At 46.9% G+C, this 14,498-nt stretch overlaps 1 protein-coding gene across 1 annotated transcript; it reads right to left on the bottom strand.

The window, feature by feature from the left end:
- Positions 1–254: 254 nt before the first annotated feature.
- Positions 255–13,926, bottom strand: wnt10b (wingless-type MMTV integration site family, member 10b). Its single transcript, XM_043681834.1, has 4 exons — positions 13,857–13,926; positions 13,445–13,707; positions 6,780–7,144; positions 255–2,131 (listed from the first exon to the last, which is right to left on the bottom strand). The coding sequence occupies exons 1-4, from the start codon at positions 13,919–13,921 to the stop codon at positions 1,673–1,675; spliced, it is 1,152 nt and encodes a 383-aa protein (XP_043537769.1). The 5' UTR covers positions 13,922–13,926; the 3' UTR covers positions 255–1,672.
- Between the last annotated feature and the right edge of the window lie 572 nt (positions 13,927–14,498).

Raw genomic sequence — 14,498 nt, 5'->3', positions numbered from 1 at the left:
TTTGGTCTGTCAAAACTAACATCAGTTTCTCTAACTTTTGCCAATGTTTACCTGCCTCTGGCACTCAGTCTGAACAACTGTTCAGGCTGAGCCCAGTGATGTCCTAAGGTTACTGGATCCTGACCTGAAAAAGCATTTGGATGGGTATATAAATAAGGAAGGGTTTGGAGGGATATGGTCCGGGTGCTGGCAGGTGGGATTAGATTGATTTGGGATATCTGGTCGGCGTGGATGGGTTGGACTGAAGGGTCTGTTTCCGTGCTGTACATCTCTGTGACTCTATGGCTTGAGATTCCATCTTTCTGCAGCTTCCAAAACATTAGCAGCTTCTTTTGTTTTCTATTATGCCTATCCATCAGAACTTTGAGGTGTTCTCCTTAGCTTTCCTTTCATTTGCACCCTTCAATCCTCAAATAATACAAACCTCTCTTGCCCATGCTCTCACTTGCCTAGTGATGCCCGCTAAAGCCATCTTTGTCCTCTCCCGACTCTTGGTGGCCCAGGGATTGAGTTCATCCTCAGTTTCGAATCCCTCCATGGTTTCTCCTCAGTGTATGAGTAATCATCTCCAGGGGGTACCCACCCAGACCTCTCCATTCCTCTGGCTCAGGATTGCTGCTGCTCTTTCATTCTTTCTGCTTAACCAGTGGGGACTGATCTTGCAATCATTGCACCTCTCTACCACAACTACTCCACCTTCCTGCTGCACTTTGAAAATATCTCTCTTGTAAGGTGTCTTTGGTTCTCACTGCTCTATTTCCCCAACCATTCCCCTGCTACAGGTCCAGCTTGTAAGAACTGAACTGGCCCTTTTATGAGGGACACAAACTTAGTAACAAGGTGCTGCCTCATGTTTGTTGATGGTGGCTATTGACACTGAATGTAGCTCAGGTTTCTGCTGTGCTCATCTTTGCTGTGGGATCACTTTTACATCCGTTATCCCCATGAATGACAATCCTGGATCCATGCTGCTACAATGCGTACAGATCTTACAGCAAGCCATCTCCTCTGTCAGTGATCCCACCAACATGCTGAACACTGCAGGGGGCAGGGCGGGGCGGATTGTTGTGTTCATTCTGAAAATGCCGCTGGCCAGAGAATAAGCAGAGTGGCAGTTCCAACTGTAGTGGGCACAGGCTGCGAGAAAGTGGAAGAGACTTAATAAACAGGGTCATGCTGGAGCCCCTGTACACATTAGGAAGGGTTGGCACAGACATTCACCTCAGTGATAGCACCAGGTGCAAGTTCAAGAATATATCCATAGGTTAGGAGTGGGATGAGGCAGCTTTTAAAGGACTCAGAAACTCAGAGGTACCTATCCACCCCCCCCCCCCCCCAACCAAGACACCAAGCTGAGCTAATAAGATAAACCACCGTGTTTGAGATGGCCTCTTAAGACCTTTAGCTCCTTGGTAATTTCCCCTTCTCAATCAGTTGCTGCAAGGATTAGATGATGCCAAAGAGATCTTTAGCAAACGTGCTGTTGCTTTCATCCCCTCCCCTATAATGTCAAACTGATGTCTGTCAATCAATTGTGACAAGGACAGCCTCCAGTCATGTTACACTTGGGTACGCCTTTTGTCCATTAAAATATGTAGTGGAAAAAAAAGACAGAAAGAGTCTGTATTGCATGAGAATGAAGTTGGTCCGGTGTGGGCAGCGTTGTGATGGTTTACTTGCACACGTTGACCCACTCGCTCACCCTGCACTCATCGCACAACACATAGCAACACCAGTGGAACCGGCAGTGGCACCGCTCACTGCGGCTCTGCTTCAGGATGTTGTGCCCTCTCCCACAGCATAAGCTGTCACAGTTGTCCATCCCCGGGCTTGTCTTATTGCAGACCCTTCCCCGTGTGCCTGGAGAGTCCGTGCCAAGGTCCTTCTCACAGAAATCAGGAGATTTCTCAAAGTACACCATGTCCTTGTAAATCCTCTTCCTGCTGGGCTTCAGGCTGAACTGGCCTGTATTTTTATTGTGCGTTTTGATGAAGACCGCGTTCTGGAATCGCTCCTTCAACACAGCCCCGACCCGTCGAAAATCAGGGGTCACCTGCCAGCAAGTTTTAAACTGGCAACTGCCGGAGGTGCCGTGACATTTACACTTGCGTTTCATGTTGTCAATCACTGCCTGAAATTCAGAAGAAAAGCAATCAAACAGAAAGAGCAAAGGAAGGACTAGAGCAATGAACAGACTGACTAACCCCTCTCCATCACCCTCTGAATACAACACACAAATCAAAGTGAATGATCTGATAGGACCCCTGTTATCAGATGCTAGTCTATCCTTGCCTGGAGCAGTCCAATCTATGACATACTTGTAAATCTCTGGCGGTCCTGCTCATAGATAGCTGGGAGGGCAGAGATGTGAGTGGGGGAAAGGTGCTTCTTCACTGGAAAAATGAGAAAGAAAAGAAAGACTTGTATTTACATAGCGCCTTTTTTCCTCCAGGGCATCCCAAACGTGCTTTATGCTAATGAGGCCTTTATCGAGCTGTGAACACCATTGCAAGGTTGGAAGTGCAGCAGCCAATTTGCGCACAGCAAGCTCTTGAAAGTGGCAATGCGATCAGATAATCTGCTTTTGTGATGCTGATTGAGAAATAAAACATTGGCCAGGACACCAGAAAGAATACCCCTCTCTTCGTCCAAAACATTGCAGTAGAATCCCTTCCAAAAATAAAGGGAAAATGCTAGGAATATGGAAATGTGCAGCAGCATATCTGCACCCATCATGGAAAAAGCAGGATAAGACCTCAGGTTTGCTGCTGTCTCTTTTCTGCCTTCTCACTATCTGCAAGTTGATCTGTTTCTGTGCTGTATGACTCAAAGTTCAAAATGACTATGTCTATGACTGAGGACCAACTAAGAACAATATGCATCATTTACAGGCTCAGCCAGAGATTTTAATGGGCTTGGGACATTTCAGTTCCCAATTTCAGGGGTATAATATATTCCTGGCAGATCTGCGACATTGCTCACAGTGGCTCCTACTGTATTGCTCTCTCATTCTGTGCGTCTGATTTCTCTGTGCAACTTGACTCACAGTCGATGTTTCAATTTCAGTTAATTTGTTGCTGGTCGTGATATTTGTACCTTGTCATAATTTATCCGTATTCCTGTGCTGCAATTTGTGTGCATATGTAAGTTTACCAAAAGATGTATGGGGGGATGCCATGATATGTGTTGAATGATATTTGTTGTAATGAATCTTTGTTTGTTGTTGTAAACCATTTCACTGTCTGTTTTGTTTCATCAGTCAATGAGTGCAACATTGGGAACTGCTGGCTTTGTTTTCTCAAAGGATTGTGCATTTCTAGTGGGATGTATTGCTGATTTGTTACATAAAAGACTACTCATGTCCACCTCTGTAATATAGCTCAACTTTGTTGCTGCCTCAGCTCATCAAAACCATCAGAAATAGGAACATTTGGCCCCTTGAGCCTCTCTGCCATTCAATAGGAGCATGGCTGATGCACCATTCTTCATGTTCACTTTCCAGCCCTTTCCCCATAACCCTTGACTCCCTGACTGGTCAAGGATCTATCTATCTCAGCCTTAAATATACACAAGAGCTCTGCCCCAACAGCTCTCTGTGATGTGCAGTTCTGAAGACTCATAAGCCTCTGAGAGAAGAAATTCCTTTTCATCTCGGTCTTAAATTGGTTCCCCTTTATGTTGAGACTATGCCGTCTGGTCCTCGACTCTCCCATGAGGGGAAACATCCTCTTAGCATTTACCCTGTTAAGTCCCTTAGGAATTCTATATATTTCAATGAGATTACCTCTCATTATTCTAAATTCCAATGAGAGTCCCAACCTGTTTAGCCTTTGCTCATAAGGCCGTCCCTCCATACTGGGGATCATCCCAGTGAACCCTCTTTGAACTGCCTCCAATGAAATGATATCTTTTCTTAAATAAGAGGACCAAAACTGCTCTCAATACTCCAGATATGGTCTCACCAGCACCTTGTACAGTTGCAGTAAGACTTACCTACCATTATACTCCAACCCCCTTGAAATAAAGCTAACAGTCCATTAGTCTTCCTGCTTACCTGCTGCCCCTGTCTGTTAGCTTTCTGTGTTTTGTGTACAAGTACACCCCAAGTTTCCTTGTGTTACAGCTTTCTGCTTTTTTTACCATTTAAATAATATTCTTTTCTGTGGTTCTGTTCGCCGAGCTGGAAGTTTTTGTTGCAAACGTTTCGTCCCCTTTCTAGGTGACATCCTCAGTCCTTGGGAGCCTCCTGTGTTGTCAACCGGAAGCAGCAGGGACAGGCCACTATAAATGCCGGAGGAAACACCACAGAAGCGCTTCACAGGAGGCTCCCAAGCACTGAGGATGTCACCTAGACAGGGGACGAAACGTTTGCAACAAAGACTTCCAGCTCGGCGAACAGAACCACAGCAACGAGCACCCGAGCTACAAATCTTCTCACAAACTTTGAATATTCTTTTCTTTTACTGTCCCTTCAAAGTAAATTGTGATGTAGGATAACCTGCAAATGGCCAAGGAGGATTCCAGATAAACCACCCTCAGTTGCTAAAAAGCAAGCTTACAATTAATTGATGGCACAGTATCTGTGATGGAAGATGAGATCAATGGTGAAGATGGAAAGCAATTGTGGCCATTGGGCACCGACATTGGCAAAAATGGTGGTAATGCTGGTTCATCTGGAACCAGAGCAGAGGCAAGCACACACACAAGATAATGTTCATGAAGAGTGGGGTGGAAATGGAAAAAAATTAGATGAAAGGCAGATTATTTAGGAGATTAAGAATGTTGAAAACGAGGCCAAAATCAAGACCTTAGTGGGACCAAATTGAAGGGAAACTCAGAATGATTGGAAAGTCAGCAAGATATTAAGATTTAAATTTTAAAAAGTGAAAAAGAAAGTTATCAAATGCACACACAGTAGAGAGAGTTCTATAGGAGCACTGAGAATAAATCAACAGGATTCCAAGACACTGAGGGTACTGTGACAAGCAAGTGAGGCCTAACATTGAGATTCCTGCTATAGTGCCACTTACTATCTTCACAGTAAATGTGGTGGTCTTAAAGTGAGAATTCTCACAGGAAGTATTTACATAGCAACTTCCAATGGAATGTGCACCTGGTTTTGACATAGATAGATTTAATGAATAATGAAGGCAAGGGTGTGGGGGGCTAAATAGCTTCCTACCAATCTCTATTATTTACTATTCACTAAAATTGCAGAAATGGACCTTCAGTTCTCAATTCATATCACATTTTAAATGATCATTGGGAAAGACTTGAATAGTTAAAAAGAAGGTCTGTCACCAGATATAGAAGGACTATCTTGATGCTGGCTGAAAGATTTAACAAAACTTATGAATGAAACTCTTCTTCAGAAGTTGAAATGTGGTACATGGAGGGACATTTCTCATTGCGATGGTTGTGTGTATGCCCTCCTGGGCCCTATTAACTCACATCTGCCTGGTTTCAGTTTAATTGAGTGTGGGAGGCTTTTCCTCAAATTACTGGTGTTAAGAAATTGAGGATGAGTGAAATCAATCAGAAAGAGTTGGAGTGAGCAGGGATTTCCTGATCAACTTCCTGCATGCACTGAAAATGGATTCTTCCTATGTTGAAGAATTAAATGATACATTTCAAGCAGAAAGCTGCCAAATCAGTAAAGACTGCAATATAGATTCCAGTCAGACATAATCCTAATCACAGAAGACAGCCTACTATTCTCAGATGGTTAGTAAAGGTAAGAGGTGGGGCAACTAGCAGTAATTTTAAAAAAACTAATTAAAAGCAGACAGTGTCTTCAAACCAAAACCAAAACTTGCCAATTTGAGCCAATATTCTGCCATGGTCACACAGGCATCATTACACTCCTGTGCCAAAGCATGAGTGTTCCAACTAGTCACCATATTGGCACTGTGTGCCCATGCATTCAGCTCATTGGCATACTCAGCTTATTCAAACGTGCTTTCAGGACAACATGGATATATAAATTGTTAAGGATTTATGTTAATAATAGCTACATTTCATCTGTGCTAGCATATAAACTACAGCCACTTCTATCCATTATCCTGATCTTCGTGCCCTTGAGAAACAGGTTTGGCTGAGGATTTAACATCTCTCATAAGATGGCTCTGTTGGATTGTTGAAATGACCAGAAAAGCAAGACCCAAGACAAGGAGATACTTATCCCCCTTTTTTTCAGATTGCATAACTCTCGTCTTTGGTTTAGCATTTGTGTCTTTTGAACACGATCAGCTGTTGCCTGGATCACAGCCCAAACTATAATTAGCGACACTGGCTCAATCGAGATTCAGGCATTTCACACTCAACTAGGACAGGACAGCACTTCCCCAAACCTGGTTTACAACCCTTCACTGCCAGCCTGAGGGACTGAACTGCTAATGCTACAAACATCGGCGGCCTTCCTTTCTGATTTAAAGACAAACAGATGACAATTCAGCAGGCACAGGTACAATTCCCCCGTAAGATAATTGAGCGCCGCTAATATGCTCTTTGGCGCCGCTAACATGCTGATTGGCGCTGTTTAACACTCAGCTACAAGTCGGAGCAGCTTTTATTTAGAACTAGTGGGATATTGGTTGCTGTAGAACTGAAATACACCAAAATTCTCAGATCATATTACCGAGATAGAATTGGAACATTTTAAACTGACCTTCCTTTCATCCCAGAGTATACTAAGGATCAGTTTCACTGACACAGGTTCTGGACAAAACGACGGGCACCAGACTGACTAATGAATGGTCCAGACACACAGATGTGTTTACCTGTCTTCCCAGCTTGTTGTTGTGCAGTCTCATTCTCCCATGGATGTCTCTCGAGGTTTCCCGGGAGTCCAGAAAGTCCCTGGAGAACTTCTCCCCGAATTCGATGTCATGGTTGCAGTCCCCCCGCTCCCAGGAGTCCTGGAGGCCGGGGTAACGCTGTTCGGGCTCGAGGATCGAGACTGGGATGCCCTGGGTCAGGGCCTGCACCCGGAGCTGGTGGAGTTTGAAGCGCAGGTTCTGGTCGTCTTCCCTCCGCTTGAGGTCGCAGCCGCAGCCCCGGAGCTTCCCCAGGCTACAGGCTGTCGCCACTGAGTGGGTAACCCCCGCGGCCAGCAGCGAAAACATGAAGGCGCTTTCCCGAAAACCTGCTCGGGCACAAGAACATGAGGGTCACCGAGGTGCAATTCCAAGGCTTTACACATTTAAGCGAAGCTGGTCGCTGAACCGAGATGCAGAAATGGTCCTTCAGCTTGTTTGTTGCAACATTACTAAGTGGCAGAGACCTGAGCTTAACACAGGCGCCTGCAAAATTACACACATACCACTTCAGAATGCTGTCCATCTCTTTCCACAGTCACACGCTTCCCAATGGAGTTACATGGGGACAGACAGAGGCCATTCAGCCCCGCCAGCCTGTTCTCCCATTCATCTGCATCCTGCTAGCCCAGCTCCCCACCCTGCCCCTTATGATGGTGTGTTATAGACCACTCGGGCTGTTGCATTTCAGATGACTGTATTTCAATTACATGTTGAGTTTCACGTAAATGTGCTTCACGTTCATGACAATTCCACATTCAATTACATGTTGCATTCTATATACTGTATATGTTGTAGTCAGGATCAATGGGCAGTGATGGTAGAGGGTCCAATTTCTTTCCATTCCATTCAGGCTGACCCTGAATCTCTCCTGCTCTGACTGCCTGCTATCGGGTTAAAAGGATTTGCAGGTTGAATGTTAACCTGTTCGGCTGTGTTATGAATACGACTTCCCTGGTCATCTAGCCCTGGAGTACGACTTGACCCGGTTGGCAGAGCGACTATACTATGCACGCATTAACCAATCCGACCTTCCGATTGCCATCCACCTTAGTTCCCCCTCCTGGTCCCCCGGCAACACATTCACCCTTGGCCTCCTCCATTGTCAGAGTGAGGCCGAATGGAAACTGGAGGAACAACACCTGATATTTCGCCTGGAAAGCTGACAGCCCAATGGCCTCAACGTTGACTTTACCAGCTTCAAAGTCCTTCTGTCCCCAGCCTTCTCCATGCCTAGCCCTCCCCCTCCTCCTTGCCTCCCTGGCCTGACCTAACCTGTCCATCTTCCTACTCATCTATCCACTCCACCCTTCCCACTGACCAATCACAATAATCCCAGACCTGCATCTACCCTTCCTCCAGCCCAACCCTTCTCCCTTTCTTTACTTCTGGACTCCCCTCCCCCTCCCCAGTCCTGAAAAGGCTTTCGGTCCAAAACGATGCCTTTCCTGCTCCTCGGATGCTGTCTGACCTGCTGTGCTCCTCCAGTTTCACATCTATTGACTCTGACTTCTAGCAGATGCAGTCCTTACTGTCTTCGTCTTGATGCTGGGGGAGGGAGTGGGGAACACCCTATCGAACAAAAATCTATCCACTGCAGTTTTCGAGTCTTTGCTTGGCTTCTGACATACACAGCTGTTTGGGGTGCGAGGTCAGAGGGAAAGGAGAGAGTTGGAAATTTCCATTTCCAATTGTGTGAAGGAGTGCTTCCTGGCATCTCCCTTGAGGGGCCTTGCTTGAACTTTAAAGTTCTGCCCCTCCTTCTGGACCCTCCACCCTGTTCCCACCCCTTCCCCAAACCATCTGAGGAAATTGTTTCTTTCCAGCAGTTCTATAAATTCCTTTAATAATCCTCAGTGGGTTCATTACTTAACCTCCAAGCTTAAGGAAATACCACCTTGTCCTTCTCTACAATTCCTTTAACATATAACCTGATGAACCTGTACCCACTCCAAGCTCAAACATTCTTCTTAAGATACAGAACCCTGAACTGAGTGCAGAACTCCAGGTGCCATCTGTTATATTCAAGTTTCCTTGAGATATTCTTCTTTCTAATTGTTTTGTTGTACCTTCCTAATGTTTTCAGTGAGTCTTGCTCACAGATTCCCTAAACTCTGTAGCCATTTACAATTCTGGCATTTCATTAGTTAGAAGGAACTTACTGTATGGGGAGGAGGAACAGTGAGTAGGGACATTGTCACTGGACTAGTAGGTAACTGGTGTAATATAAAATTTGTCTCAGTGATGTTGAACATAATCAATTGTTGTAAAAACCTACCTGATTTCATATTATCAGGAGCTCAGTGGTTGTTTTTGGCCAGGCCAGCATTGACATGGTGGGCTAAAGAGCCTTTTTCTGTGCTGGAGAACTCTATGACTTTTATGTCCTTTAGGGCAGGAAATCTGTCATCCTTACCTTGTCTGGCCTACAGGTGACTCCAGACCCACAGCAATGTGGTTATGAACATATGATTTAGGAGCAGAAATAGGCCATTCATCTGTCAAACCTGCCTGCCCCTCAATAAGATCATAGCTGATCTGTTTGTGTTTCAAATTCCACATTTCTGTCTAGCCTTTAAACAGAAATGTACATAAGCTGAAGCAGAATGCTCAATCTTGGCATTGAACAAGCAATCCTATTATCAGGGACTAAGGGCCTTGGATATTTTGCTCTGAGGTTTGCTTTTGTAAGAGGCAGGTATTGCCTAATATTTCTAGCTTGTAAGAAAACTGTACAGTCTCAAATTTGTGCAATACACTTGAAATGAATAGAAAGGGTTTAGAGGGATATGGGCCAGATACTGGTGAATGATCAATTGAGTCAGTGGGCTGGAAAATGGCAGATGGTGTTCCATTTGGAGAAATGTGAGGTATTGCATTTTGGGGAAAAAAAGGGCAGGACTTATACAATTAAAAGTAGAGCCTTGGGTAGTGTTTGTAGAACATAGAGACCGAGGGGTTCAGGTACATAATATTTTGAAGTTTGCATCACGTAGACAGTGTGGTTAAGAAGGCACTTAGCCTTCATTGCCCAGACCTTTGAGTATAGGAGTTGAGGTTGTACAAAACATTGGTGAGGCCTACTCTAAAATGCTGTGTCCAGATCTGGTCTCCCTGTTATAGGAAGGATATTATTAAGCTGGAGAGGGTTCAGAAGAGATTTACCAGGATGTTGCAGGAATGGAAGGTGTGAGTTGTAAAGGAAGGGTGAATAGGCTGGGACGCTTTTCATTGAAGCATAGGATGTTGAGGCATGACCTTATAGAGTTTTACAAAATCATGAGGGGTATAGGTAAGGTAAATGGCAGGTGTGGGGATTTCAAGACTAAGGGGTATAGTTTTAAGGTGAGAGGAGAACGATTGTAAAAAGACAAGGGCCAATTTGTTTTACACAGAGAGTGATTTGTGTGTGGAATGAATTTCCTGAGGAAGTAGTGGACGTGGGTACAGTTGCAGCATTTAAAAGACATCTAGATAAGTACATGAATAAGAAATATTTGGAGGGATATGGGCCAGGCAGGTGGGACTAGTTTAGGTTGGGATTATGGTCAGCCTAGACTGGTTGGACCAAAGGGTCAGTTTCCATGCTGTATGACTCTATGACTCTATTTCTGATAACATTTGATTTCCTGCCTAACAAGAATCTATCTACCTCCACCTTAAAACTATTCAATGACCCTGCCTCCACTGTCTTCTGAGGCAGAGATTTCCAAAGTTGCTCAACTCTCAGGGGGAAAAAACCCTAAAAGGGAAGCTATGAACTCACCCACAATAGGAAGCATCCTTTTCACATCACCTAGTCAAAGCCATTCAGGATGGTATAAAAGTCACCCCGCCCCCTCCTGAACTCCAATGGGCACAAGCCAGTCTGGGCAATCTTTCTTCATAAGACAACCTGCTCATTCCAGTAAACCTCCCCTGAGCCTGACTCCAACACTTCTCAGTGTTCTCTGATGTGGTCTAGCAAGGCGTTTAGCTAAAGGCAAATACATTTTCACATCAGGCCACATCCCATTAAATAATTTTAAAAATTAAAGCCGTTCTCTGTATACTTCCCACACACTGAACTGCATCTGCCACCGCTGGACCCAATCACTTAATCTGACCATGCCACTGGAGAACTGGAGTGAGCAAATATCCCCGAATATCCCGTCAGTAGGACTATTCCTCCGTGGACATGGTGATATGGTGATAACAGCTATTCACTTGGCTTGGGTTCATTGCAGATGTTGCGTTGGTGCGAGCCAGTTGGGATCATATCGTGCAGGAGCGATTCAGCCACAGTCAACACAAACCAACCAGAGGCACACATCTGCCATTCAGCTGGAACATCTGTTGGTTTTTGTTTTGCATTTCTTCGGTTCTGCAAAGACCTTTCTTCGTAAAGAAACGGGGCGGGCTCAGTGGATAATGGGGGGTGGAGGGGACACAGACACGCGAGGCAGGAGGTTGCAGTTAATTGGTGAACTTTTTCCAGATTAAAGAGCAGTGACGCCGCTGCCTGGGCTGACATGTCCATGGACCCTGCAGCATGTCCAAGCACTTGAAAGCCCACGGAGTACCCGTCAGCACTCTCCTGGAGGAGGCAGGCCAGCCGATTTGCCCTTCCCCCGCCCCCCAAACCAGGGGTGAAAACTCTGGCCCCATCCTCCCTGAGGAAATGGCTGGTGGAATCACAGTTTTTAAGATTAGGTTCCTTACAGTGTGGAAACAAGCCCTTCGGCCCAACCAGTCCACACCGACCCTCCAAAGAGTAACCCACCCAGACCCATTTCCCCTCTGACTGATGGCCAATCCACCTAACTTGCACATCTTTAGACTGTGGGAGGAAACCCACAGACAGTCGCCCGAGGCGGGAATTGAACCAAGGACACTGGCAGCTGTGAGGCAGTAGTGCTAACCACTGAGCCACAGTTTTAGTCGCACTCACTTCGCACAAGCATCGCTCCTTGTAACACAATGAACTCCAAACGTACGGTGCACTCTCAGAAATCTGTGCCCCCCCGCCCCCGTCGGTTTCTCTCTCTCTCTTCGGACCCGAACACCCAGCATCGGTCAGGACTGTGTTTGCAGCCCAGCATTTACTGGGACTGGATATCAGGGCAACCCCTGTTAAGGAGCTTTGTGGCACAGTTATAGTGTCCCAATCTGTGAACCAGGAGGCCCGGGTTCATAGTTCCACCAGAGATGAATAGTAACATCTCTGAACAGGTTGATGAGAAAATCGAAGTCCACGGAGTTGGAGCTTTGAAACACTCGCGATCCCAGCTTGCACAAAGTGAGGACTGCTCCTCTGTCGGTTCTTAGCAAAGAACCCAGGATTCACGGAAACGTACAAAACCTACGCGCATTCTGGCAGCTTTTTTTTGGGGGGGGGGAGAAAAATGCATTTGCTGTCGGACTGCTGTGTTCGTATAGCCAACGATCTTGTCGTAATTCAGAGTTGAGCAGGCGATCCGGACATATAAGCCGCTACAGCTGGGCTCCCCGCTTCCTGTGCCAGGCCAGACACCAAGGGCTGACCCCTGTAACACGGGGAGGACAAAGTGGATGTGCGTCTGAGGGGAGGGGGGGGGGGGGGTTACCAATAATTCCAGGGCATAGTTACAAATCACACAACACCAGGTTATATCACACAGCAACAGGTTTATTTGGAAGCACTAGCTTTCGTAGCGCTGCTCCTTCATCAGGTGGTTGTGGAACAGGACAGAATTCTGTGACATAAGTCACAGAATTTACAGCAAAAAATTCCAGTGTCAGCCAACTGAAACGATATATTGAACAAATCTAGGTTCAATAGGCTTGTTCAATATATCATTTCAGCTGCATGACGCTGTAATCTTTTGCTATAAATTCTGTATCTTGTGGTCCTGTTCCACAACCACCTGATGAAGGAGCAGCTAGTGCTTCCAAATAAACCTGTTGGACTATAACATGTTGTTGCGTGGAGTCCAACACCGGGCTCCACAGCATCAATAAATTCCAGGGTCACTGTCGCATTATACAATCCCAGAGATGTGTGTTGGGGGAGGGGGGGGGGGTGTCGGTTTGTATATAAAAAGAACTCTTCTCCACAACCCCCTCCCCACCGACAGGAATACCATTGTCACTATGGACCATAATTCATCCAATCGCTCCCAAGCACCTTCACATCACACCTGCAATTTGTGCCAATGTTGACATGGGGTCGCTATCTCGCCTGGTCCGTCTATGCGCACCCCCCCGCCCCCCAACTCTGTTCCTCCATTCAACAGGATCATGGTCGATCATCCAACTCAATCCCCGTTCCTGCTTTCTCCCCCGTAGCCTTGAATCGCTTTAAGCCCTACGAACTATATCTAACGCGTTCTTGAAAGCATTCAATGTTTTGTCCTCAACTGCTTCCTGCGACAGACAACTCCACAGGCTCCCCACTCTCTGGGTAAAGACATTTCTCCACATCTCAGTCCTAAGTGACCCATCCAGTATCCCGAGACTATGACCTCTGGTTCTGAGCAAATTCTGGCTCCCCTTCTGAATCAGGCTGAACTTGCCTCCTCTCCACCAACTCTGCTCCCTGTCCTCACTGTCTCCCACTGGGCGAATTATCAACTGCCAACTCCCTCTCTCTCCATACAGCTGGTGCTTACCTCTGCTCAGGATGACGGTGTCCTGCAGGACCTTGCCCCCGTTCTCCAGAGTCGAACAGTTCCACCTCTGGTCCCAGAGTTGATGCTGACACTCGTGAATAGCGACTTGGATTCCCTGCACGGCAGCGGCGGTCACATCAGGACTCCGGACACACAGGCCCAACTGGCGCTTGCTGAGACCCGGCAGGGTCAGGCACACTGCGTTGGCCGTCAGGATGGGCTCCAGGGGGATCTTCAAGCCCAGAATCTCGTTCCCGGCCACCCTGAAGCAAACGACAACGACAAGAAATGAACACTCGAATAGAATGAGCAGCCTATCCCCAAAGGAGAGGCACTTTGACATCTCCCTGGCAGAGCACAGGGTGCCCATGTGTAAAGGTGTAAGAACGGAACCGCATTATCGCTCCCTTACCCGGACAGTGTGAGCGAGATGGCGAGGAGGAGAGGGACAGGTCTGGAGATTCTTGGAGCAGCCATGCTGGGGGGAGTGAACCGGCGCAGAACAGTTCGGGCCGATGAGCGGGTACGAACCCCCGCCCCTTGCCCCGGTGCCCTTCCGTCCTGTCCTCCCTTCTTCCCCCGGACCGAGCTCTCAGATCCGTGCTGAGTTACGGTGCGATGCCGTGCTCACCGGGTCATGTTTGAACGCCCCCGTTCGGCTGTGGTTCACTGCCGCCGAGTCCGTCAGGATTTAAAACAAAAATCCCACTCAGAGACAGAGGGAGGGAGGGAAGGGGGAGGGCCCCACCTCAGTTCAAAGGCAGATTGAACCAAGATAGATCAGTCAGTCTCAAGTTGCTGCGCCAGGGACGCTGCGAAGCGCTCTCTCTGGTTCTGTGCTTCACATTGGCCCTGACTCTCACGCCGTACCCCCTGTTTCTCACCAGCCCCCCAATACACACCCTGTCTATTCTCGATCTCTCTCTCTCTCTCCTCCCGCTCTCTCTCCTCCCTGCCCCCACCTCTACCCCACAATCTCGTTTGCTTCTCTCTCTCCCTCTCGCTCCTGGATCAAACACTGAACTCTGTTTGAAACCAAAGACTTTGATCATCA

This window comes from Chiloscyllium plagiosum, chromosome 43, assembly GCF_004010195.1.
Source record: "Chiloscyllium plagiosum isolate BGI_BamShark_2017 chromosome 43, ASM401019v2, whole genome shotgun sequence".
NCBI lineage: Eukaryota > Metazoa > Chordata > Chondrichthyes > Orectolobiformes > Hemiscylliidae > Chiloscyllium > Chiloscyllium plagiosum.
The sequence above is the reverse complement of the archived record's forward strand: the minus strand, read 5'-3'. Positions and strand labels throughout refer to the sequence as shown.

What these genes read in the sequence shown, in the direction of transcription:
- wnt10b (XM_043681834.1), bottom strand. Translation starts at nt 13,921, where the DNA reads ATGGCTGCTCCAAGAATCTCCAGACCTGTCCCTCTCCTCCTCGCCATC. An exon ending in CACCGTCATCCTGAGCAGAG is followed by an intron (nt 7,145 to 13,444) that starts GTAAGCACCAGC and finishes GTGCCCGAGCAG; the next exon opens with GTTTTCGGGAAAGCGCCTTC. An exon ending in ACAACAAGCTGGGAAGACAG is followed by an intron (nt 2,132 to 6,779) that starts GTAAACACATCT and finishes TCTGAATTTCAG; the next exon opens with GCAGTGATTGACAACATGAA.